At 40.7% G+C, this 25,946-nt stretch overlaps 1 protein-coding gene across 1 annotated transcript; it reads right to left on the bottom strand.

Annotated features, from left to right (window-relative positions):
• Window positions 1-1,335: 1,335 nt before the first annotated feature.
• On the bottom strand, window positions 1,336-17,836 carry GINM1 (glycosylated integral membrane protein 1). Its single transcript, XM_037520556.2, has 8 exons — window positions 17,702-17,836; window positions 12,819-12,878; window positions 12,557-12,653; window positions 8,326-8,468; window positions 7,641-7,797; window positions 6,975-7,105; window positions 5,416-5,579; window positions 1,336-2,005 (listed from the first exon to the last, which is right to left on the bottom strand). Exons 1-8 carry the CDS (start codon window positions 17,825-17,827, stop codon window positions 1,894-1,896), a joined length of 990 nt encoding a protein of 329 aa, XP_037376453.1. The 5' UTR covers window positions 17,828-17,836; the 3' UTR covers window positions 1,336-1,893.
• Window positions 17,837-25,946: the final 8,110 nt, after the last annotated feature.

The following is a 25,946-nucleotide window of genomic DNA, read 5'->3' as shown; positions in this document are numbered from 1 at the left end:
AGCGCCAGTTCAATCCCCTCTGCTCCCTGGCCACTGAAGGAGGGTCCCACATGGCGCGCAGACCTCTCCTGCCGCCCGCTGCTCCCCTCAGCAGTGTATCTCGGTCCTTCTGCCTGCTCTGCTCCCCGCTCTGGCTCTGGTGAATTCTCTCACCCTCCTGTGCTTCTGACTGTACCCAGTACTTGTATAAATAAATAAATCTTTAAAAACGAAAAAAAAAGAAGCAGCACAAACGCTTGGCTGCTTAAAGTGGGCTCTGGAAGGAAAGGAAAGCAACAAAATTAATATTTAAAAAATCTCACTGAACTGTGGCAGAGAATTATTGGGGCTTTTGTGGTGGGCATGGTGTGGTACATACATTTGTAAGAGGTGTGAACCTGTACCTCTAAAATACAGTGTTGTAAATCAGTGTTAACTCAATAAGCGTAATATAAAAAGAAAAAATGTGATCTCTAAAAAGTTAATGAGTAAGGATATGGAAGAGAAAAATGTTACTAGCTGGGTGATTTTAGATCAGACTGTAAATTACATGCTAATATCCATTCTATAATACAGACAGTACATTTCACAGGGCTGTTATTCCTCCTCACAGACAGGCAAAATGAAACATTACTCCTTCACTCTGTACTACCTGTCATTCTTCTCTCACAGCATCCATAGGCCTAAATACAGGGTAGTTTAAAAAAAAAAGTCATTACTTTCTTGGATAATGTGTTTAAAATGATGAGTTGCGGGCCTCCCGGTGGCGCAGCGGTTGAGCGCTGGGTTGCGAAGCTGCCCGCGGCCTCTGTGGCGCCGGTTTGATCCCCGGCTGCTCCCAGGCCACCGGAGGAGGGTCCCACATGGCGCGCGCGCAGACCTCTCCTGCAGCCCGCTGCTCCCCTCAGCAGTGTGTTTTGGTCCTTCTGCCTGCTCTGCTCCCCGCTCTGGCTCTGGTGAATTCTCTCACCCTCCCGCGCTTCTGACTGTACCCAGTGCTTGTATAAACAAAACAAACAAACAAACAAATAAATAAATAAAAACATGCCTCTATAAAAAAAATAAAATAAAAAATGTTTAAAAAAATAATAAAAAAATAAAATAAAATGAGTTGCAATAAAAAAAATCTTACAGTAGTTTATCACATGGAGTAAAGATAAGTTTTATATCTAAAATATGTCAATTTTGGTGAGCTTAAAAAAAGTAAGATAAAACACTGCTGCAGGGTAAACAGCTCCATATTCAGAACCACCAGTGCAAAGGCCCATTCTAATTCCATGACACAGATGGCTCCTTGTTAGCTTTGATTTTAAGCAAAGCAGTTACTATAATACCCAGTAATTCTCAATGAGCAAAGTTTTTATACCAAAAGACTACTTTTTCCTCAAAAAAGTTTATTTTAGAGTGAGGACAGCCACTATTTTTTACATCCTGTGCATTCAAAATTAGTGGTCTTGGTACAGGATACAATCAAATCATGATACACATCAGTGATTTATACCGAGTCACATACTTAATATAAAGGCACGTTTTACTGAATAAAAAAATAAGTGTTAATGTTCTTGAGCTTTTAAATTAGAATTCCATAAAGTGCTTTTCATAAAGTCTCATATATTATAGTAATTAAGTGGATATAATTTTCTTAACAAAGGCACCTAGGAAAAGTATTAGCACATGACATTCGGTCTTGCCCTTTTAATTTCTTTTTGGTAATTTCAAAGTTTCTTCGACATGTCTTTTCTTCCACTTTGTTTAAATTTTCCTTAACAATTCATCATCTGAATAGGCAGCCCAGTTACAAGTAAGATGAATTCTAACTTGCCACTTTAAAGGTCAAGTTTTTGGCAGTTTTAGGAGTTTAGCAATTTCTCTAGTGTACAGACCCACTCAGAGTCCATGGTTTGAGATGGTGTTTTAAATACATGTTTTATCTTCAAGGTTTTCTACTGTTTTCTCAGGATCATCTGGATATAAATTGATTGTTGTCACAGGTATAACATTCACTTTATCCAACTGGAGAATTCCTCTGAAATACAGAAATTAAAATTAAACATTTCCTCTGTCTATAGTTTGGTAGTAAGGGCTACTTCAAGGTTATAATTAAATACATACCTCGGGGTAAGTGCTAGTGCATCATTTTGTTTAGTTTATAATGGCTATGTAAACTCTGAGTCCAAAGTTCACTTTAATCAAACTAAGTGAGGGAATAGAAAGTTGTAGGACGGAGTTCTTGCTATTGTAGGAAAGGAGAGGAAAGTTAAGCAAATCTCCAAAGCAGAGAATGAGGTCCTATTTTTATGCAAGGTGGGTGGAAAAGTCTCTGAAGCAGTATTGGGCACAGGAATGCAGCCTTTGATTTTTAGACAGTATTTCTCCTTTTGTTATTAAAGTACCTACTTGACCAGAATGGAGATCTTTGAATTGGCTCCTAGTTCCTACATTGCAATATAGATTCTATATTGCAAGTTCCAATCAAAATGCCAACGAGATTTAACTGTTTATAGAAGTGAGAAGGTGACTCTAAAGTTCACAAGGAAAACTGTAAGAATAGCAGTAACATTTTAAAAGAAGCTTTAACTAGCCATCAAAGTTTTTATTAAAATATAGTGATTAAAACTGTGGTACTGACACAGGACAAAAAGATCAGTTGAAGGAATCCAGGAACAAGACTAAGATATATGGGAATTTATAATGCGTAACATTCCAAGTCAATGGATGAATTACTGGTGGAACAGTGGCCTCTCTGGGAAACAAAATCAGAACTCTAGTTAAAAGTATCACCAAAAGTGATAGTTAAAAAAAAAAAAAAGCTTGAAGAAAACACTTATTTAATTTTAAGATGGGAAATATCTACTTGAGAAAAATTTAAAACTCTAGAAGCCATAAGGGTAGCACATAAATTGTTGTGACTGCAAACTTAAAACTTTTATATCTATGGGATACAATGAGCAAGAGCCAGAGAAATCATAGTCTGGGACTATATATATATATATATATATATATATATATATATATATAAAAAAACACACAGTATATATAATGTATGTGTGTATAACAAAGGAGTGCCCCACATTCATGATTACATGAGGCAATAACACAGAAAAATGAACAAAAGCTATTAATAGGCAGGTCACGAGAAATACATCCAGCTAATGTTTAAAAATATGCTAGACTTAGGTAAACCTAGAGTCACAAAGAGGCCATTAAGAAGAAAATGCAAATTAAAATGAATTATGTATTTGTCTACAGTAGCAAAAACAACAATGAAAGATTATCATTAGATTGTAGATATGCTAATTACATATACCCACTGACACAGTAATTTCACTTTTAGGAATCCTATTCTACATAAATATACATGTGCATAGAGCTAAGTGTACATTTAAGAATATATACTGAGCATTATTGGAAATAACATGAAGTTGGAAGTTACCTAAATGTCTAATAGAGGAGTGACTATCTTACGACGTATCCATGCTAGCAGCCACAGAGGAGTAAATGAAACCCATATATGTACTGACAGAAAGATATTCCCAAGCTGCACTGAGACCCCTGGGGTGGCACAGCAGACTCACAGAGACACCACAGAATATTTTCAAGTCTTTTTGTGTAATACTAGCTTGAGGGTAGTTCTCAGCTTCAACATCAGATTGCAGAATATATACTATATACTGCAGATTGCTTTCAATGAAGTCACTGTGTTTGCAAAAGTGGTTTTTGGGCAAATACTGTGATAAAAGCAAATGCTGTGCAAGAACTAGTGTTGAACAGAAAATGAAGTTGGACATGTCTAATCTGATTCCAAATATGAGTATTTCATAGTGCCCCATTTCATTACACCCCATTGTAAGTTGAGAATTACATACTTCTTCTGTTCTTCTAGTCTGTAAGGGCATCAAGAAGAAATGACTGATACACTAAGAGTGCTATGATCCAAGAAGTTTAGGAACTTCTGTCTTAAGAAATAAAGCAATTTGGGGGAGAGTTAAGCATCTAGGTTGACAGACAATTATAGTTATCCAGTAGACATTTACATCAATACACAAAATTTGGATAAGATGTATGTACAACTGGGAAGGACAATTCCAGGGGCTATAGGTACAAAAATTGTAGATTAGGAAAGTGAAGAGGTAATTTCACTTAAGTGCTCTTACACATCTGTACTGATAGAATCTCTTAGTATCAGAAAATATCCTTGGCGCAATTACCATTGATAAAATATATCACAAATTTGGTTTTTAATTTTACATTGTATCTTTTCCCATGGATGAAACTATGACAAAACACTGGTAAAAGAATAAAAAAAAAAAAAAGTACAACATTGCGCCATGCAGGTTTGACTTCCTGACAAAGGACAAAAGGAAGAAACTATTTAAAGTTATGGAATTTTGATTATCACAAAGAAGTGGGAAATGCAAATTCTTCAGGAGAAACTCAAACTAAAAGGTGGAATGGACATTAATATTTATTCTGCAGGTGTTTTACTTGCATTATGACTTTGACTATTAACAAGCCTTGAAAAGGTACATTAATTAAATGTTACACAGCAGCTTCAAAGATCTCACAAAAGGCAACTGGAAAAGCAACTGCTCAAACTGAGTCTTTTTCTGTAAATCCTTTGGTTTTGCCAATACAATACAGGATAACTTAGCTAAGCCAAAAACTATGCTCATCTCATTCTATTGAGATTTACTTCTGTTAAGACAACTGAAATGACTAGTTGCTTAACTTGTGAAAGCACTAACAATAAATTCATTTTTTAATTTATAAAATAATTTATAGTTAAAAAAAGAGTCAAGTGTGGAAGTCCTCTCTGCACTTATGACTGCTGACTTGTCCAGAAGTTCTCTGTGCATTTATGTAATACACACGTGCTACTTTTGTTTTACCTAAATGGGATCATACTGTGATAAAACTTCTTTCCCCACAGCTAACAGATTTTGGACTTTTTTCCCATCTCCAAATGCCTACTTTTTTTATAAGCTGCCCAGTGTCCCACATAACGTTATGTATCATTATTCAGTTAACCCCACACTGAAAAATAGTTCAGAGGTTTCCTGTTTTGCTTATTCTGTTACAAGCAATATGTTAGTGTTCTAATATTAACGTCATTTTAAATTGATAATAATGAAGTCCTCTTATTTTATTGACTCTTATACACATTTCATTTTCATCATAAATATGTTTTCTTTCTCTAGTTGACTTTAACTTCTCAGACAGTAGAGTCTGTCTTAGTTACCTTTGCATCCCCCAGCAACTGTCTTTATCATCATAAATATCCCATAAATGTTTTCAATTTTGCTAAAGTTGGGCAATGGGCTAGGAAAAAAAGGAGACATATTCCTGCCTTACTAATTTTTATGTTTTATATAGTAAATACAACTCATTTTTTAATTATTAAAAATACTAATGTTTTCAAAGACAAGAAACACTTACTTGTATTCACAAATAGGGAAAAGCACCTTTAGGATGGTTATGACCAGAGATGCTCCTATAACTCCAACCACCATGACGTTCAGAAACATGAAGACCACTGGGAACACACCGCTCCAGAATCTACACAGGTCTCTCCTGAGCTGCTCCATCCACTGACACATCACCTAAAGCAGAGTTCTGATCAGATATGCAAGTCTCATTTGCTCTCTAAGGAACTCTAAGCATCTGTCCTAGTTTTGGGGAGATGATACTTAGATCACGGTGGAGGCTATACAGGTGTCCACATGTGCCAAAATGTTTCTTAACTGCATATGTTCAATGTTTGTGCTTGCATGTTTTATTTTAAAATGTGCCTTGATAACATTATTTTCAATTAAAAAAATTATAGTCTGACAGTAACAGGCACAAAAATGATACCTTTACAGTAATTATATTTGCTTAATTATATGTCAAATGAAAATAATTGCTTGTTGACAAGAGGTTAGGCTAATCCACTTTATTTATTATTTTAAAGATTTATTTATTTACTTATACAAGCACTGGGTAGAGTCAGAAGCGCGGGAGGGTGAGAGAATTCACCAGAGCCAGAGCGGGGAACAGAACAGGCAGACCGATGAAATACACTGCTGAGGGGAGCAGTGGGCACGGCAGGAGAAGTCTGCCTGCCATGTGGGACCGTCGCCGATGGCTGGTGATCGAACAGGCACCGCGGAGGCTGTAAGCAGCTTCGCAGCCCAGCGCTCAACCGCTGCGCCACCAGGGGAGGCCCATAAACCACTTTATAAAAATGAACCAGAAGCGTTTTCCTCTGGTTGGAGGAAAGGAGGAGGAGACCAGGAGGCTACAGTTCAGGCAGCAGAAAGTGACCTGGCCTTCTAAAATAACCAAAACCAACCTTTGGTGAGAGTATCTTCAAAGAATAATCTCTTAAATCCTTTAAGGCTAATAATAGACCTTGCTTATTCAAATGGAAATTATCTGAAGGCCTATGAGTGGCCTAGTAGTATATACACAGATATCAGGGTACTCTCTGAACTCTGAATGCCTTCCCAGTCAGCAGTATAATGTTACTAGTGACACATGAGAATCCCCTAGGTACCAACACATATTTATATTTGTACCCAGCTTATTTAATCTTTGCAACACCCTCATGAAAGAAGCACTACAGTGTCCCATGGTACAAATAACGAAACTGAGGTTAGAGAGGCTAGGAACTTGCCTAAGATCATACAATAAATATGTGGCAAAAGCAAGGTTTAAATTGAGCTTCTCACTCCAGAAAATGTACTGTTAACCAGAGTGCTGGGTCACGACAAGATCCTGAGGATTCCATGCCCTAAACAAATGAAGATCAGTGCCTTGATAATCACTATCTTATTAGGAAAAGAAACTTTTAAAGGAAAATAGGAATACCTAAAAATATCCCATGACAGCCGTGATAAGTCCATTATTAACAATGTTCCAAATGCTAATCATCGTGGTTCTACTTCATTTTAAATGCAGTATTTTTCTTTACAGCTATAAATGCTTATAAAAATAATCCCAGATAGTGGACTTACCTTATATGAAGATGGAGGCTCTGCTCTGAGAGGAGTTTCAGGTAGTTTGCCAGGTAAAGCATCTTCATCTATGGTGGTTTCCACGTTCCTGACAAGATACTGGCTGGTGGTCTGCAGTGAACTGACACTTTCTACAGGGAAGGAAGAGCCAAGTCACCAATATGCGGATGAAGACCCCTACGGTAGGCTTAAATGCTAGATAAGTAAGGTAATGCAAGTTACAGGACTGTAAGAGTATTTATTTTGCCATGAGAGGGAAAAAAAATCGATTTTCACTGATTTATGTACCAGAAAGGAACGAAAAACTTAAGACAGCTCTAGGGGAACTAGAGCAGTTCTGATTTTGTCACATAGAAAATCAAATTTTTAAAAATTCTCTTTCAGTGGAAAAAACAAATATTTGTCCCTCTAAAAGAACCGAAATGAATAATATTATTTACCTGGTAAAGATTACCCATAGTAAAAATAGATAATTATAGCAAAGTGTCGCTACACAGTCAGCACTTATCGCATTCTATTAAGACTCAAGAGATTCCTGAATGGGCATATAAAGTAATACAGCTTATAAATCATTTTTGAAAAAGCCCACTTCCAAACATATTAACTGTGATTTAAAAACTATCAACTAAAGAAATTATTTCCTTAATAAATAATCTTTTAAATTACCCTTTTTGGAGAGGTTAGGAAGGGTAAATAAAATGTCATTGTCTCGGGAAATTGAGTACAGCATGCTTTCTTCCAAAGGCAGTGTGTAGTTTGAACGTCTGAGCATAACCTGGTTCTTAACTAAAATGTCAATTTCAGTAACATCATTTTGTTGAGCCTATGAAAAAAAAAAGCAATTACTCTTTAAATAACAGCATAATCCCGTAAGAATGTAAGACTGATCCCTGTAACTGAAACCTGGCCTATTTACCCAATTACTCTTTATTATCACCACCACCTGCGGCCACTTTTAGGCACTTAACTTGCAAGTTTAATCATATTCCTGTGTACCCTAGCACTCACTATTACAAGCTTGCTCTTAGTTCCATTTCATTTAGAGAGGAAATGGTTACAGAGCTTTGAATCAAATTCAGTCTCTTTGTTTACATGCTCTATTTCATGATATTCATAATATTTTAAAGTGATATAAACATGTATGAATATGATCAGTTTTTTAAAAATTAGAGATCAAATACTAGACAAGTAAATGCTAAAACAAAAACATTCTAAATGACTGGATATGTAAGCAACATTAGGGTAACCTACCTTTCTTATCAAGTCAGCAGTAAATAATAATTGAACACATGGGTATACCTAGTACAAATCTTTACAATTTAATTCTCAATTAATAAGAATACTGTCTTACTTGTTTTCCATCAATCTCTACTATCTCTTCTTGAATGACAATTCGTTTCAAACTGGAACCAGGAAACTCATGAACTAAAATTCTTATACTAACAATTCCAAAATATTCTTTTTCCTCCAACTTTTCCAGATTTTCATTCTTCACTATAAAAAAAAAAGGTAATGACAACTTTGAACAAAAACACCACCCAGTCTGTTACAGAACTTGGTTACTTTGATGACATTTACATGGAACAAGACAATTGTACACCAATTTCTTTAGCTTTCTTCATCTCTAACCTCAATGTTTCAGATTTATGTAAACAAAGACAATCTGACAAATCATTACATGGCTTATATCATCTGAAAATGGGAAAATGCTTGATGAGCTTTAGATTTGTTGAAACCCCAAGTACCAACATCCTTCCTGCTCCTTGGCACAGGCTGTCAATAAGGAGGCAACGCGCCATCACTATTTGCAAAGCAGGCCAGAAGGCACAGTCAATCCCATGATTCAGCAAAGTAAGCATATCCACCCGTGTTTCATTCACTCACAAAATGCTGCCCAAGCAGTAAGGACACTTTTTTTCTCAATCCTTTCGCTAAAAGGTGACTTGTTACTGTCGTAGAGGGCAGGAAGGGACTAGTGGAAAGCCTGTAACTACTCTACTAATGGACAATAGAAAGGATTAGCTGTTGGCCATGATCCTCTTTTAGAACCAACACACACACACACACAGTGGCAGTTGCAGCTGGTTTACAGAACCAATGGCTACTTTGTTAGGGCAGAAAGTGCCACAGAATAAGATAAATCAACATATATTAAGAGGAGCCATTTTTGTCCCCTCAAATGTTATCTGAGAGTTATTTGCCAAAAGAGAATCCAGCTATGTAAATTGAATCTGTGCCTGTATAGGGCTATCCCTTTTATCTAGAATGCTTTCTACTGTTCTCTCTTCCCAACAAACTCCTCTTGCATAGTTCTAGTTACTATATCCCTACAATGGTGTTTAGATGTCTTTTTTTTTCCCTAACACTAACTTCTTCGCAGTGTAGTTCTTAAGAGTATAAACCTGTCTCTTCCAATAGGCTGACTTCCTTGGCAGTATGTGTTGAGTTTATTATTCTATTATTATTAGGCAATAATTCCATCCAGAATTATAACTTTACCATCACAAATTATCAATAATGTCCAAACACCTGGTTTAGTGGTTCCAAATCCTAACTATACATTGATCAACTGGGGGCACAGTACAGATGCCAGAGCCTCACTCCGATCTTAATAAATTATAATCATTAACATTTTTAATTTTTGAAACAATGACAGACCTTTTTATTGAGATCCAAGTAACTTAACCTTTTTAGCTCAAACTGAGTCTTCACAAAACTGTTCCCCCTTGACTTCCCTGTTTCTGTTAAGAAGACCACTCTCCTCCATGCTACCAACTGTTTGACTTTGTCATCCTCATCCTCTGTATTCAGTCAGGTACTTCCTTTAGGCCACTCCAGCTCCCAAGTAGCTCTTATATTTGCCTTTCCATCTTCTGTTTCAATCTAGTTCCTTATCCGCTTAGTAATGCAGTAGTTACCTAATACTCTCCCTTTCTTTAATCCTCCCCCTCAACCCATTAGCACCACAGCGCCATGCTAGCCTCACTGTAACACAGCCCCGACCACTCTCCTCTTGTGCTCATACCTTCTGCTGCCTCCCCATGACTTCTCTGAAAATTCTCAGAAAGGGCCTTCTCTGCCAGCTGCTGGTGGGGGACTTACTGCTCCTCTCTCTCTAGTCTGCCTCATACCCCCAAGCTCCATGGCTCCTAACTGTGAGCCTTCCCCTTTTGTGGTCCACTTAGTTTTCTTTGTTACCCAGCAGTCTCGACTCCTCGGGAAGGAAGGCTCCTGGGTGACTATCTCTGTGTCCAAAGGCCCATGCCCTACAGCATGAGAGAGCCCACAGAACATGCAGCTGTATACATACACGGATGTGGTGACCTCAGTCCCTCCATCTGGTATCCCCACTGCAGAGTAAAATTAAATTACAAACAACAAAAGCCCTTCGTATTGACTTCCCCTGTGGTGAGGCATCCAATGACCCGTGCCTTTTAGTACTCATGCACTTGTAACACCTTCCCACTGAGTGTCTGCTGGACCTAATGACTTGTTTCTAAGAAAGAGAAGACAGCATTTGCTTTATTGTGCCTCACTATGCAGCACTGCACAGATAGTACAGTTTTTTATGAACTGGAGGTTTCAGTAACCCTGTCTCAGGCAAATTTATCATCGCCATTTCCCCAACAGCACTTGTTCACTTTGTGTCTGTGTCACGTTTAGTTAAAGGTAGTTGCAGTGTTTTTCAGATATAATGCTATGCACATTTAATATACTACAGTAATGAATAAATGTAGCTTTTATACGTACCGGGAAACCAAGAAATGTACGTGACTCACTTTATTGTGGTGGTCTAGAACCAAACCTAAAATATTGCCAACCTGTGCTTATACAGCAAAAGTGATGGACTATCTCTTCTACAATTATAAAAGTCTGTGACTTCTGTCTTGCTAGTCACTCTCTGTCTTCTGGTAGCCTCTCTTGTTCTCCTGCTCATAGCCAGCTGCCATGTTGTGAGATGCTCTATGAGGTTCTGGTAGCAAAGACCTCAGCTAGCATCTCATGGGGAGCTGAGGCCTCAATGGATTGAGTTCACAAGGAACCAAATCCTGTCAGCAACCACAAGAGTGAGCTAGGAATCACATCTTTCACAGTTGAGCCCAAGATAACTGTATCCTTTCAAGAGATCCAGAGCCAAAGGACCCAGCTAAGCTAGTCAGATTCTCAACCTATGGAAATCTGTAGAATACTGTCATAGTAAGTTATGGGCTAAACTGTTATAGAGCACCAAGTAACACACCTACCAAAGAAGAAAGTTTCTTAAATGAATTAAGGAAAGAATACTTTTGCTGTTGTTGTATTTAATGTTTTTGAAAGTTCTTGTAACTGATAAGATGGGCATTTACTTCAGTTATCAAACAAACAAACTAACTTAATGCAACAACTGGGATGACTATAAAGATAATTATAATAAATAGAGCAGCCGGAATACACTCCCAAATTCCTAATGAATACATTATCCAAGGAATTATTACTTAAACCAGTGATAGCACTTCTTTTCCTAGTTATGATGGATTGTTGAGTAGTAGCCCAGCCCTCTCACTGAGAACCATTCACCGAGAACTACTACAAAAGATATATGAAATAAATACATACATATACTCAACCCACATCTGTCAAAAAGGATCAGTGAGCTAAAAAGAACAGCCAGTACCCTGCAAGGCATTTGTCAATTTCCACGTTGAACAGAGAAGCTGGCAAGTTAAATAGAAGACAATGATTAAGAGGCAGGGAAGCTATTCAGAACTTTGAGGAGTCTCATGCAATGGGAATAAAATAAAGTTTAAGGCCACAAAGATATCCAGACCTTTATAACAAGATTCTAGAAAGAAGACAAGCATAGAAATAAGTCAACATGCAGTAATAGGCAAAAAAAGGGAGGGGAAAAAAGAACATAGAAATGGTAGGACATAATAGGAAGCAATTAAAATGGAAGATTTAAATCTAAATATAGTAGATTTTACATTAAGTTAGTAAGTTATAATTCCAATTAAAAGACAGATTGACAGACTCAAAGAAACAAATTAAGCTGCTTTATAACTGATCCACCTTTATTATAAGGATCCAGAAAGACTGAAAGAAAATGGAAAGTTACACCAACCACCTCATTCCCCATTCCTTGCCATAAAGCAGTGATTTTAAGTAATCTAGATATAGCCGATTTTAAAGTAAAGAACAACAGTAAAATAAAGGATATATTGTAATGATAAAAGAACCAATCTGCCAAGAAGATGTAACAGTTCTAAATCTGTATGGATTGAGTAATATTGTGTCAAAATATATAAGCAGGAATTAACAAAACTGAAAGAAGAGACAAATCTAAATAATGGAGATTATGCATATTCTTACACTGATATCACCCTACCAGAAATGCAGTTATCTCTGCCAAGCTCACAAAAGAAAAAATGTGAATATGCCAGGAATAATCAATGTAAAGTAGAAATAGATTCTAAACAGTGTTACTGTATACTCAAGTAATGATGTATATCATTATCTGAAATGGAAGTGAATAGCATCAAAGAAGTATGTCTTACTTAGTATTAAAAACAGAACAATTATGGAAATAATTTAGTAGTACTCACCTATCAAAGTCTGACAGCTTATTCGGGTTACACCACTATTTACAGGGAAGTCATTTACATATACCTGTCCACTCTCATAGGTTATGTTAAGAACAACCTTAAAATAAAGCAGCATATACATTAATTCCAATGGTTTATCAATGATGACAAACTCTTCATGTCAAAACACATTATCTGACTTAGGTGTATAGGCAAAAATAAAATAGGCTGTATAATACTTAGCTAAGTGAAATATTAAAAACATAACCAAAAGGAGACAAACCTGTAATTTTGTTATCTCCCCATCATCTTTCAGGGTAGTTACATTAATTCTAAAGCCATCCTGTAAAATAAATATTATGTAAATTGGATAGGTATGCTTTTCACGAATTGAGAATAACTCAGTTCTTTTTCCCTAATTTAAATTTATTGTAAAGTCACTTATAACAACATTAAAAGAATATTTTTAAAACCATTTTAATTTTTTTATACCCTTATTAAAAATTTCTATTTTTCATACTTTATATGCCTTTTCCACTTAGTTATGAAAATATCATATATATGAGCTATAATATGCAAATGTGGAAGTTTAAAATGAAAGATTAACACACATGTATATCTACAACCTAGATGAAAAACTGAAAGTATCACCTGCACCTTAGAAACCTGCTGATACCACCGAAAGAATTCCTATATTGTCTTCTGTGTTCTCACTTTTTGAAATAGTCTTATATTTAACAATAATTTGTGTCTCTGTAAACAATACAGTATTTAATTTTTTTGTTTCTGTACTTTATATAAGTGGGGAATAACACTGTGTAGTCTTCTGGAACTTGTTTCCTTAGTTTAAAATTATTGACATAGGCAGCTGTACACATTTATTTACAGTGCTGTGTAATTTTCCATCATGTGATTTTTTTTTTTTTTCCCCTAGTAACCATGGACATTTTAATTGTTTCTGACTTTCTTATTGTAGTAAGCAAAGTTGCTTTAACTCTTCAGGAGAGTTTGGCTTACACATAACAAATTATATTTCCTGTGCTCAGTGGTGAATATTTAAAACAGTGCTTCTTGGGCGTCCCTGGTGGCACAAAGGGTTAAGATGCAACCTACGAAGCTGACTGAAGCCACTGCAGCATGAGTTTGATCCCCAGGCAGGGAGCAACTCACATGGCTCAGCATGTGACTCGCCTGCTGCTCCTGACTCGCCTGCTGCTCCCCTCAGCAGTGTATTTCACTCAGTTTGCCTGTTCTGTTCCCCTCTGTCTCTGCTGAAACCTCTCACCCCCCGCACCTCTGGCCTGTACCTCCGTTCTTATATGCATAAATAAATAAATCTTTAAAAATAAATAAAACCGTGCTTCTTTATAGAAAATATGGCATTAATAAACCTAAATGCAGTCCCTTAACATTTTGGTCAATGACAGAGAGCATGTGACATTGTGTCCTCTGGTGTCTGGACATGTATGTGCAGTGCACAGTTTAGTGCCTCTAAATACATGTTTCAAAGCAGTCTACTCCAATACCAGTCATAAGTCTGTATTATGGAATAGTTTTTGAGAAGTGTGGTTTTAGTGTTCTTGCCATTGTGTGAACTTAATAGAGGATAATTACACAAACCTTGAAGGCATAGTGTAACCACACATCTAGGCTAGATGGCAGAGCCTATTACGACCACTGTCACATGCTCTTTGTCATCAACCAAAACGTTATGGGACAGCATTTAAGTTTATTAATGCCAGGTTTTCTATAAAGAAGCATTGTTTCAAATATTCACCACTGAGTACAGGAAATATAATTTGTTATGTGTAAGCCAAACTCTCCTGAATTTATTCACAGACAGATACTGTTATGTTAGATTAAAAAAATACTCCTCACCAATAGTTTTTCCTCAGGGTATTAACTTTGAAAATAGGAAAAGTAATCACAAACATCAAAATAATATACAGGTGTGTTTCTTGGCACCATGACTATCCCCAATACTTTATTTTTCCAACAAATGAGCAACAATGAGCCACAAAATGATTTTTTGAGGCTGTTGATTGTACTCATGCAACAGGATTCTATGCAAGGCCCATATTATACATTTAGGCCCATTTCCCAACTGCCATAGAAGCCAAGGAAGCTTTCTGACTAGTGATTCCTTAGAAATGGCCTGGCTGTCTTCAAGCCCACTCTAATCTAGTTATGTGAAGGCTAGGGCCAATATACTCATCTCTATAACACACCAACATTCAACAAGCTGTCAAGTTGGTAGCTGTAACTGTTTTATGTCCAAATTCCAGTTAGAAGTTCCTCTTTTCCAAGTTTGGGATCTATCAACTGTGGACTATTGTAACTCTGGAATGATAGTGCTCTATGAAATATGAAACATTTGCAGCTTCTGCCTTTCATTGGTGTATATATTCTATATTGCTAGTAAGTAGTTTACTGCACTTACATCTGCCACTCGCCTAGTAGAACCTGGGTCTGTAAAAGACAAGTAATAGGCACTAGCACACTGTATTTTCCAGAGAACCAAATTCAATTAAATTCTTTTGTTCCTCCTGAATGATTTCATTTCAGAAGAGACTTATTGCTTCCTGACCTGAAGTTCTAAGAGCCAGGTCACATGTTATGAAAACCTCTGGCTGAACTGGAAGTTCAAGCTTTTGAACTAGGGTAATGTATACTTAGAAAGTGGGTGGTGGAACTGAAGATTCTTCCCACCCATTTTCAGTTCTTCCACTAATTCCTTCATTCATACGATACCCTTCTGGGACACCAAGGCTTCCTAAGGAGAAAGGGAATAGATACCTGGCTTAAAAGAAATGAATATCTCTGAGGGAAATACAGGAAATGAATATTTACATATATAAAAAATAAGTGTCCTCTGAATGCCTCTTTGATGGCTGAGATACTTTAATATTCAAAGAATGTACTATAATTTTTTTTTTTTACTATCTGTGTAACCTCAATATTTCACAACTGCCCATGTAAACATAACATGTAATATTATTTCATAACTGCCCATGTGAACATAACATGCAATATTATTTCACAACTGCCCATGTAAACATATAAAATGCTTATAATCCAATAAATCTGATTCCCTGGGGGGCTATGGGGAGAATTTTTCTGACTCCAACCAGTTTTCTTATACTTAATGTAAGAAATTAATGGATACAAGATGAAAAGAATAGCAGATATGTCATAAAAAAAGTTTAGTAGATGTTAACAGTAGTCTGTTTGCACTATGCAATATGGTAGCCACTAACCACCTGTGACTATTTACACTTAATTAAAATTAAATAAGATTTTAGGGCTCCCTGGTGGTACAAGGAATTAAGATGCAGCACTACGAAGCTATCCACTGCCAGAGCAGCACAAGTTCGATCACTGGCCAAGGAGGTGACCCACATGGTGCAACAGACCCCTTCTGTCTCACCCACTGCTCCCCTCAACAGTGTATTTTAGTCAATTCACCTGTTCTGTTCCCCACTCTGTCTCTGATGAATCCTCTCACATACCCCTGCACTTCTGGCCTGTACCCCAGCTTTTGTATGCATAAATAAGTCTTTAAAAAAAAAAAGATTTTAAAAGCTAGTTCCCCAGCCACACTGGTCACTCAATACTGACAGTTGTCTAGCAGCCATTGTGATGAATTACACCATCACTGCACAAAGCTCCACCGGACAGCACTTATCTAATATGAATGACCACTGTAAAATTCTTTCCAGTATTTTGCACATTTGGAAATTTTCACAGTAAAACACTGAAAAAAATTTTGATCAAGTAGATTCAGCTTCTCATATACACATTTTCAAAGAGTGAGATTTCTTCTAGCTGCTCACCGTTCATTTTAGAAATTCTGTGAAATTCTGAGTTTAGCTCTGAACTCTCCAAAAGTGAAATGAAGGCTTAAGAAGGGAGGACTGAACTGATGAACTCACTAAGAGCCCACAACGTGGTACATTTTCAGCTTGCAGTAAAAATGCATTTTTTTCAGATTATAGAGACACATTGTCTTCTGGGTTCATAAGTGATTATGATGATTCTTTAAAATTTGGAAAAAGGGGAAAACCATGTCAGCATTTTCAGAATTTTAGAAATTATTTTAGTTGTACTTGGTCTCGTGGTGTTTTCCATCACATTCATGTTTCTGACCAGTGGTAAACCGTGGTCCACATATGTCAGATGTAAGTGGTTCTTTGGGCTTGCCAGGTTGTGACTTCTTGGAATGTTCCAGTAGAACTGAAACTGAGATATGCTCACCATTTTTGTACCCAGGGAGTATAGTGTCATAACTCTAAAACATTAAAAGTAGAAGGATTTTCCACTATATCTCAACTTAAAAAAAAAAAAAAAAGTTAAAAAGTGACATTTATGGTGCCAGGTACCTTGACTTTAGAGTATTTAAGTCCTGATTGGTAAGGAGCTTTTCATTCTGGGAAAAGTCGCATTTTAACATCTCCAAACGTTTCCCTACGTACATTCAGCTAGTGAAAGGCAAATGCTGGTTTTGGTTAGTACGTCCCCGGCAGAGACGGCTAAGAACCAGTCACAGTTAGCAGAAGCCCCCGGTGGACCCGCTGAAACTCCGGGAGGCGTCCCCACCCCGGGGCTTCTGCCGTGCGCATTTCTGCTGAGGTCTCGGCGGACTCTGGCGCGGCAGTTGCCTCCGCGCCGAGCGGGGCCCCGTGTTCGAGCCCCGTCCTGGGCCGTCGGGTGGGAGCGGGCCTGGGCCTCTCCTCCCGCCCGACCCAGGGCCGGCGGAGGGCGAGCTGCCCTCCCGGAGGAGCCGGCAGGTGGCCAGGGAACGCTGTCGCTCGCTCACTTGTTGAGCAACTTCCACATTTCCCGAGCGCAGAAACCCCGCCGGGCCCGCCGCCCGCTCGGCCCGGGAGGCGCCATGAGCGGGGCCGCCCCGCGGGGACGCGAGCCCGGCCCGCCGGAGCGCCTGGCCCCGCGGCCGGACCGCGTCACAAGCCCTCGCGCCCCTCGGCCTCTGCACGGCCCCGCCCCGGCAGCCCGCATTCTGGGGTGCTCGCCCCTCGCCTCCCCGGAGGACCCCGGCCCGGGCCGGCTCGGAGGGGGGAGGCCCCGCGCAGCGCGGTCCCGGGCTCCGGCCGGGCGCCCCGGGGGTCCCCGCGCAGGGGGGGCCGAGCCGCGCGCGCCCCGCCGTACCTGTAGGGCTCGGGGCGGCAGCGGCCGCGGCTCGGCGGGGCCCGCCACTGCCAGACCCCCGGCGGCCGGCAGCGACGCGAGCAGGAGCAGCCGGAGCGCCAGCGGCGCCCGCGGACGGCCCTCCATCTTGGACAGGCCGGGGCGGCGGGCGGCGCGGAGACCAGGGCCGGCCCGGCCGGGGGGGCGGGGCGGGGCCGAGGGGCGGGGCCAGGGGCGGGGACGGCGAGCCCCGCCCCGGAAGTGGCCGACCCGCGGCCGGGGCGGCGAGACCAGGGGAGGCGCCGGGCGCGCTGCTCCCTGCGTGGAGGGGCGGGGCTCGGTCGGAGGCCGAGGGGTTCGCTTTCCCTTGCAGAGGATTTTCCCACCTGAAGGAGTGCAAACGTTTTCGCGGCTGTTGTTTTTAATTAGTCTGTCCTGTACATGCACAGAGCTATGTCTGTCTGTATTTCCCTTTGTCTAGAAAGGGAAAGTAATGGTAAAGTATCAGACTACTATTACCTATATTAAAAATGAAATATAACACGTTTAATAACACGTATTAAATCTGCAGTTCTCACTATTGGCCGCACATGCGGATTGCCTGGAAAGTTTTTAAAATTACGGATTCTAGAGTCTCCCGGGGCATCCGAGTTTCCAATTTAATGAGTGTGGGCTGTGGCTCCGGCAGCAGTAGTTTTTAGAAGTTCCCCAAGCGAATCATCATGCCAAAGTTGAGAATCCACTACGCGTTAAATGTTTTAACATTCAGTGGGTCGGGGGAGGTGACTTGGGAACAACACTCTTAACTGGAAGCCAGTCCATCTGGACCCTCAAGTTCATTCTACTCAGTTTTTTTTTTTTCTATTTATTTATTTATGCATACAAGAGCTGGGGTACAGTCTAGAGATGTGGGGGGTGAGAGGATTCACCCGAGACAGAGTTGGGCACAGAACAGGCAGATTGACAGATATACACTGCTGAGGGGAGCAGCGGGCGAGTCAGGACCATGTGGGTTGCTCCCTGGCTGGCCGGGGATCGAACTCGTGCTGCAGAGGCTGCGGATTGCTTCATAGTGAGGTGCTTAACCCCTTGCGCCACCAGGGAGGCCCTCTACTCAGTTTCTTAATCTACAAAATGGAGATATAATTCTTTCCCCTTTCAGATTTTTTAAAAAAAGTTTTTTTCCTGCCCCCTTTGTCTTCTCTACACTGGGTGCAGTTCTCTTGCTAGGTCTCCTTGTCCACTGGAAGCGGATGCTTGCACCAAGTTCCTCTCACTCTCTCCTTGGTCTGGAGCAACTCTTAGCCGCTGCCTAAGTCGCTGTTTGCCTTGGTGCTGAAACTTACAGAGGCACTTACACAAGAAGCCTCGGCTACTGTTTTTGCTGTATGCAATTGTGAATGTCACGGAATTTCCTGTTAAAATTTCTCATCATTTGAAAAAGACTATATTTACCACAGCTGTGATGAGTGACAAAAAAAAATTTTTTTAAAGATATATTTATTTATTTATACACGCACTGGATACAGTCAGGAGCGCGGGAGGGTGAGAGAATTCACCAGGGCCAGAGCAGGGAACAGAACAGGCAGACTGACAAAATACACTGCTGAGGGGAGCAGTGGGCGTGGCAGGAGAGGTCTGCGCGCCATGTGGGACCCTCGCAGGCGGCCAGAGATCGAACCGGTGGTGCAGAGGCTGTGGACAGCTTTGCAGTCCAGTGCTCAACCGTTGTACCACCAGGGAAGGCCCACAACAAAATTTTAAATAAACCTTGGTGCAGGATTCCACTCATCTTTGGAACTCAGCTTGATACACTCAGTCTATAATCTATAAAACAAGAGTTACTTAGCAAATAAACCCATCAGTGTTAAGATGGTGTGAACTTCAACGTTGTTTTGAATACACTCATGTCAACTGCATCTTTTTAAGCATGATCCCAAAGAGTTTAAGTGCATATAGGAACTTAATCTATTTCCAAGCACATTAGATGCATTATGTTCCTTGAAGATATTCTTGTACAAGATATTTGAAAAATTTTCATACCAAAGAGAACAAAATATATAAAATGTATTTAAAAATACATCTCTAGGGGCCTCCCTGGTGGCGCAGCGGTTGAGCGCTGGGTTGCGAAGCTGCCTGCAGCCTCTACAGTGCCGGTTCGATCCCCAGCTGCCGGGCAAGGATCCCACATGGCATGACAGACCTCTCCTGCCACGCCCACTGCTCCCCTCAGCGGTGTATTGCCATCCGTCTGCCTGTTCTGTTTCCCATTCTGGCTCTGGTGAATTCTCTCACCCTCCTGCGCTTCTGACTGTACCCAGTGCTTATATTAATAAATAAATCAATCTAAAAAAAAAAAATCTTTTCGGGGCCTCCCCAGTGGCGCAGCGGTTGAGCGCTGGGTTGCGAAGCTGCCCGCAGCCTCTGCAGCGCCGGTTCAATCCCCGGCTGCTCCCAGGCCACCAGATGAGGGTCCCACATGGCGCGCAGACCTCTCCTGCCGCCCGCTGCTCCCCTCAGCAGTGTACTTTGGTCCTTCTGCCTGCTCTGCTCCCCGCTCTGGCTCTGGTGAGTTCTCGCACCCTCCCGCACTTCTGACTATACCCAGTGCTTGTATAAATGAATAAATAAATCTTTAAAAATAAAAAATAAAAAAAATCTTTTCATGGGAATAGCAAATGTAATTTGAGTGTTTACTACTTGCCAAGCACTTGACTACATTCTTTTTTTTTTTTTTTTTTTTTTTTTTTTATAGAGGCATGTTTTTATTTATTTATTTGTTTGTTTGTTCGTTCGTTTTGTTTATACATGCACTGGGTACAGTCAGAAGCGCGGGAGGGTGAGAGAATTCACCAGAGCCAGAGCGGGGAGCAGAGCAGGCAGAAGGACCAAAGTACACTGCTGAGGGGAGCAGCGGGCGGCAGGAGAGGTCTGCGCGCCATGTGGGACCCTCCTCCTGTGGCCGGGGAGCAGCCGGGGATCGAACCGGCGCCGCAGAGGCCGCGGGCAGCTTCGCAACCCAGCGCTCAACCGCTGCGCCACCGGGGAGGCCCTTGACTACATTCTTAATAAAAAAAAATACATCTCTAGTCTTATACCAAAATATTACTCTGACTCCAGATTTAATATATTTTCTTTTTCAGCAACTGATTTCATTTTCAACATTTTAACAATCAAAACTCGAATTCCTCTTTTTATACAATTCAAAAGCTGGCGTGACACAAAAGGGAAATCTGGGACAAAATCTGTATCTGTTTCTAATTGCTAGGAGTGAGTCATTGCATGTCTATCTACTTCATTAATTTCCAGAGTCAACTACATACTTTTTTGGACCAAAATGTGTTTATAGGGATGGCTTCGAATTCATCTTGATTCAGGGTGCTTTTACTGTTGTTTCTGTCTAAAGGAGTTTCATTTGTAAACCTTGCTTTTCCTCTATAGACTGGCACAGGACATTGAAGCAGTCAACACACAATGTTACAATTTGTGCTATGGTGATGATTTTATAGCATCCTGGACATTTCACATCCTTCAAATAGGAATTGGGCTCAGCACCAGGTGCTTCTTGTGTTTCCTGTTCTCTCCTCAAGAGGGATGAAGGAGATGCTTTCAGAGAGGCATGTTCTCATGGGGAGGTCATCATTGCTGGAAAAGGTAAACTACATTTTTAAATTTCCTGTGACAAAAGAGCAAGGAAAAAGACATCCCCAAATATTACCTTATTTTTCTTCTAAGTTATTTTAAAAGATTTTACTATAACTTTCTTGTCAGTGCACTAAGAAAAGAATTTCATTCCACCTGTGATGATGAGTCGTGTTTCTGGTATGATGGACATCTAGTCATAGAAATATCATTGCTGTACCAGCTAACATTTACTTTGTTAAAGGCTTTTTAACCTTTAATGTGTATTTAACCCTCACAACAACATACCAATTTATGATCCCATTTTTTAAAAGATTATTTATGAATACAAGAGCTGGGGTATAGGCCAGAGGTATGGAGGTGGGGTGAGAGGATTCACCAGAGACAGAATGGGGAGTAGAACAGGCAGGTTGACTGAAATACACTGCTGAGAGGAGCAGCGGGCAAGACAGGAGGGGACTGCTACGCCATATAGTTAGCTCCCTGGCCACGGATTGAACTCATGCTGCAGTGGCTGCTCATAGCTTCATAATGCTGCAACTTAACCCCTTGCGCCATCAGGGAGGCCTTATGATCCCATTTTTTAAAAACACAAATTAGAGATTTATAGAGTTTAAGCTATTTTCCCGAGTAACAAGAAAGTAAGTTACAGGCCACGTTTTTTGCCCTGACATTTTGAATTACTACACTCTACTGGTTTATAGAAAAAGCTTTTAAATTTTTTTCCGATTCTGTTTATTGAGCTAAAGTTGGTTTCCATCATTGTATTTGTTTTAGGAATTGTAGATTCAAACTCCTGCAAATATATTTTCACACCAAGCCCACCACCAAAACTCCAGTACTCCTCCATCCCCAATTCCCATCCCGTTTCTTCCCCTTCTGGTTGCCTCAGTTTTGCAGTCAGATATTATGGGTTTGTTATTAATTTTATCTGATGCTTTGTTTGTTTGTTTCTCTATATTCCACATAAAGTGAAATCATCCAGTATTTGTTTCTCCTTCTGACTTATTTTACTTAGCATAATCCCCTCCAGTTCTATTTTGTCACTAGTGGCAAGAGTTCATCCTTTTTTTTATATACACCACATTTTTCTGATACACTCATCTGTCCTTGGGCACTTAGGTTGTTTCCATAACATTACTATTGTAAATAGTGCTGCAGTGAACATAGGAGCGCACATATCCCTAAATTAGTTTTTTGCATTATTTGAGTAGATATGTAGGAGTGGAGTTACTGGGTCATACAGTACATCTATTTTCAGTATTTTGAGAAACCGCCACACTGTCTTTCCATTAGGGACTACAGCAGTCTATATACCCACCAACATTGTACAAGGGTTACTTTTCCCTTTGCCAACATTTGTTGTTTCTTGCATTTTGATATGGGCCATTTTCATAGGTATGAGATGGCATCTCATGGTGGTTTTGATTCGCATTTCCTTAATGATAAAAGATGATGAGCATTTTTTCATGTGCCTATTGGCCATCTGTATGTCTTTGGAGAGTCTACTAAGCTTTTCTGCCCATTTTTTGGTTAGGTTAATAGTTTTCTTTTTGTTGAGTTCTGTGAGTTCTTTATATATTTTGGATATTAGTCTTTTGTCAGATGTATGATGTGCATATCTTTTCTTCCATTCAGTAGGGTGTCTTTTTTGTTTACTTTCACTGTGCAGAAGCTTTTTAGTTTGATGTAACCCTATTTGTTTATATTTGCTTTTGTTTCTTTGCCATTGATATCTCTGAAGCCAATGTTATGGAGTGATTTACCTTTTTTTTTTCTTCAAAATATCTTAGAGTTTTAGGTCCTATATCCATCTTTTTTTCTTAAAAAAAGATTTTTTATTTTTATTTATTTATACAAGCACTGGGTACAGTCAGAAGCGCGGGAGGGTGAGAGAATTCACCAGAGCCAGAACGGGGAGCAGAGCAGGCAGACTGAAGTACACTGCTGAGGGGAGCAGCGGGCCGCAGGAGAGTTCTGCGCGCCATGTGGGACCCTCCGGTGGCCAGGATTGAACTGGCACTGCAGAGGCTGCGAGCAGCTTCGCAACCCAGTGCTCAAATGCTGCGCCACCGGGGAGGCCCCCTATATCCATCTTTAATTCATTTTGAGTTAATTTTTGTGTAAGGTGTGAGGTGGTGATCTAATTTTATTCTTTTGCATGTGTCCATAGATATGTGGGTTTATTCTGGACTCTTAATTTTTTTAAAGATTAATTTATTTATGCATATAAGAGCTGGAGTGTAAGTCAGAAGTGCAAGAGGGTGAGAAGATTCACCAGAGACAGTGGTGAGCAGGAACAGGTGGATCTACCGAAATACACTGCTGAAGGGAGCAGCGAGAAGGACAGTAGAGGTCTGCTGTGCTGTGTAAGTTAGCTCCCTGGCAGGGGATCAAACTTGTCCGGTAGTGGCTGCCAATAGCTTCATAGGGTTGAGACTTAACACCTTGTGCTACCAGGGAGTCCCTGGACTCTTAATTCTTTTTCACTGGTCTGTGTCTGTTTTTGTTCCAATGTGTACTGGTATTGTTTTGACTATTGTTTGAATATTGTTTTGATTATTACAGCTTTGTAGTTTAAAATCTGGGAGTGTGATACTGCTGACACTCCTTTTTGTTAGGGTTGTTTTAGCTATTTCGGGTCTTTTGTGGCTCCATATGCATTTCAATAGTCTGTTCTGTTTCTCTGAAGAATGCCATTGGAACTTGGATAGGGATTCACTGAATCTGTATGTTGTTTTGGGTAGAGTGGCCATTTTAACAATGTTAACTCTTCAAAGAAATAAGATTATTTGGGACAACTATTGCAAGGAGAAATAAATAGAGATAGAAATCATTTTGAGAACTTATTTAGGGATGATTTCATATTCAGTAACCCAGATGAGTAGGTGTTTTTTTGTAGTAAGGTCCTATTTTCATTTGTCTTTGAGCTCTTAATCCCCTTTTAGAATGGAAGAGGCCTCCATGTGGTAGTAGAAGCAGAATGCAGTATGTCTTTCCTCTGACTTCAGTGGGTTTCCAGCATTTGGGTACAGATTTTCTTCTTCTGAGTTGTTACTTTATTTGATTCACTAGGATATTGGCATATAGCTTGCTCATCTTCTACTTCATTACATGCAAAAAATAATGGGCATCATATAGATTATATAATGCCGAAAGAATATGTCCATGTGTTAACTTTATTTTCTGCATTCTTGATGCTCTGATGCCTGGATGATCCTGGAGACTGCCCCTTCCAGGGCTAGCTAATTCCTAGAGATAGTAAAATTCATTAGGCAGAGTACCTTTCATATGCAAACCCACCACTCCAGACCCTATACTTCCAATCACCACTTCTGTCGGGTTCTTAAACTCCAAGAAGCAAGTCCTCTTTCTAATGATCCCAAAGCTAGGTACAAAGACAAACAGAGGTAGCCCACTGTGATTATTCAGAACAGCTAATTCTATGCCTAGCCTACCTTGTGTTGCCTTCTGCACAGAAACAACAATAAAGACTCGTTTCTATGCTTTCCCTTCCCTCCTTCTGCCTCCAGAACCTGGTACTGTCCTGTGTGGTCCTTTTTCACCGTGATGTGACCCCCCCCCCCAAAAAAAAAAGGTGGGTAACAGATTATCTTTTCAATTACAATTACTCCTAACCTGTTTGCCTACATACATACATATATACATACATAAATAACATTAAGCCTACCATTAAAAACACTATACCATCCTTTCCTTAATAAACTTGCGGTGTGCTGGTGAAAACAAAACAAAACACCATACCAATATCTACTGAAAAGATTGATGTTAAAAGGATTTCAACAAAGTCCAAGGACAAGGCAGATGAAGACGCGGGTGACATGTCCTGCTTTCCAGCCAGCTACAGTGTTCTTGCAACCCTCTGGACGTCAACTCCGTTTTTCAGGTGGTCGCACTAAGGATCCACCGCCTTCGGCTGTAACAGGTAGTCTCTGAACATGATTCGTCACTAAAGAACTCCCTGTCAATCAGCTTTCTGGGTAGCAAATCGAACATTTACACTTTAAAGTTTCTGATTTAGGGCGACAAGAAGAGGCGGCTTAGGAAACCCTGAAGAATCTTCTCAACACAAAGGCGGGGACGGTGGCGCCCGGTTGCTCTGTGGCTACGCCTGACGGGCCAGGCGGTGCATAAAAGGGCGGCTCGTAGGTCCACCCGCAACTTGGGCTGGACACGAGCCGGCACAGCGCTGGAGGTCTCCTGAGCGACAGGCGTCCGCGCCAGTCGCCGGGGGCGGGGGGCGATGGCGAGGCTCTTTCCAAAGGGCGGCGCCGCGGGTGGGACGCTCGGGCACCGCTGGAGAGCCGGGCGGGCACCGCTGGAGAGCCGGGAGGGCACCGCTGGAGAGCGGGCGGCCACCGCTGGAGAGCCGGGCGGCCACCGCTGGAGAGCCGGGCGGGCACCGCTGGAGAGCCGGGCGGGCACCGCTGGAGAGCGGGCGGGCACCGCTGGAGAGCCGGGCGGGCACCGCTGGAGAGCCGGGCGGGCACCGCTGGAGAGCGGGCGGGCACCGCTGGAGAGCGAGCAGGCGGCCGCACCCGCAGCCAGCCCGACGGGGCGCCGGGAAGGGCGGTGTCGCTGGAGGGATGACGTAGGCGTCGCG

Source organism: Talpa occidentalis, unplaced genomic scaffold (genome assembly GCF_014898055.3).
Source record: "Talpa occidentalis isolate TD23 unplaced genomic scaffold, MPIMG_talOcc4v2.1 talOcc4.2, whole genome shotgun sequence".
Lineage (NCBI taxonomy): Eukaryota > Metazoa > Chordata > Mammalia > Eulipotyphla > Talpidae > Talpa > Talpa occidentalis.
The sequence above is the reverse complement of the archived record's forward strand: the minus strand, read 5'-3'. Positions and strand labels throughout refer to the sequence as shown.

What these genes read in the sequence shown, in the direction of transcription:
- GINM1 (XM_037520556.2), bottom strand. Translation starts at nt 17,827, where the DNA reads ATGGAGGGCCGTCCGCGGGCGCCGCTGGCGCTCCGGCTGCTCCTGCTC. An exon ending in GGGAGATAACAAAATTACAG is followed by an intron (nt 12,654 to 12,818) that starts GTTTGTCTCCTT and finishes CTTTATTTTAAG; the next exon opens with GTTGTTCTTAACATAACCTA. An exon ending in AGCCTCCATCTTCATATAAG is followed by an intron (nt 5,580 to 6,974) that starts GTAAGTCCACTA and finishes ACTCTGCTTTAG; the next exon opens with GTGATGTGTCAGTGGATGGA.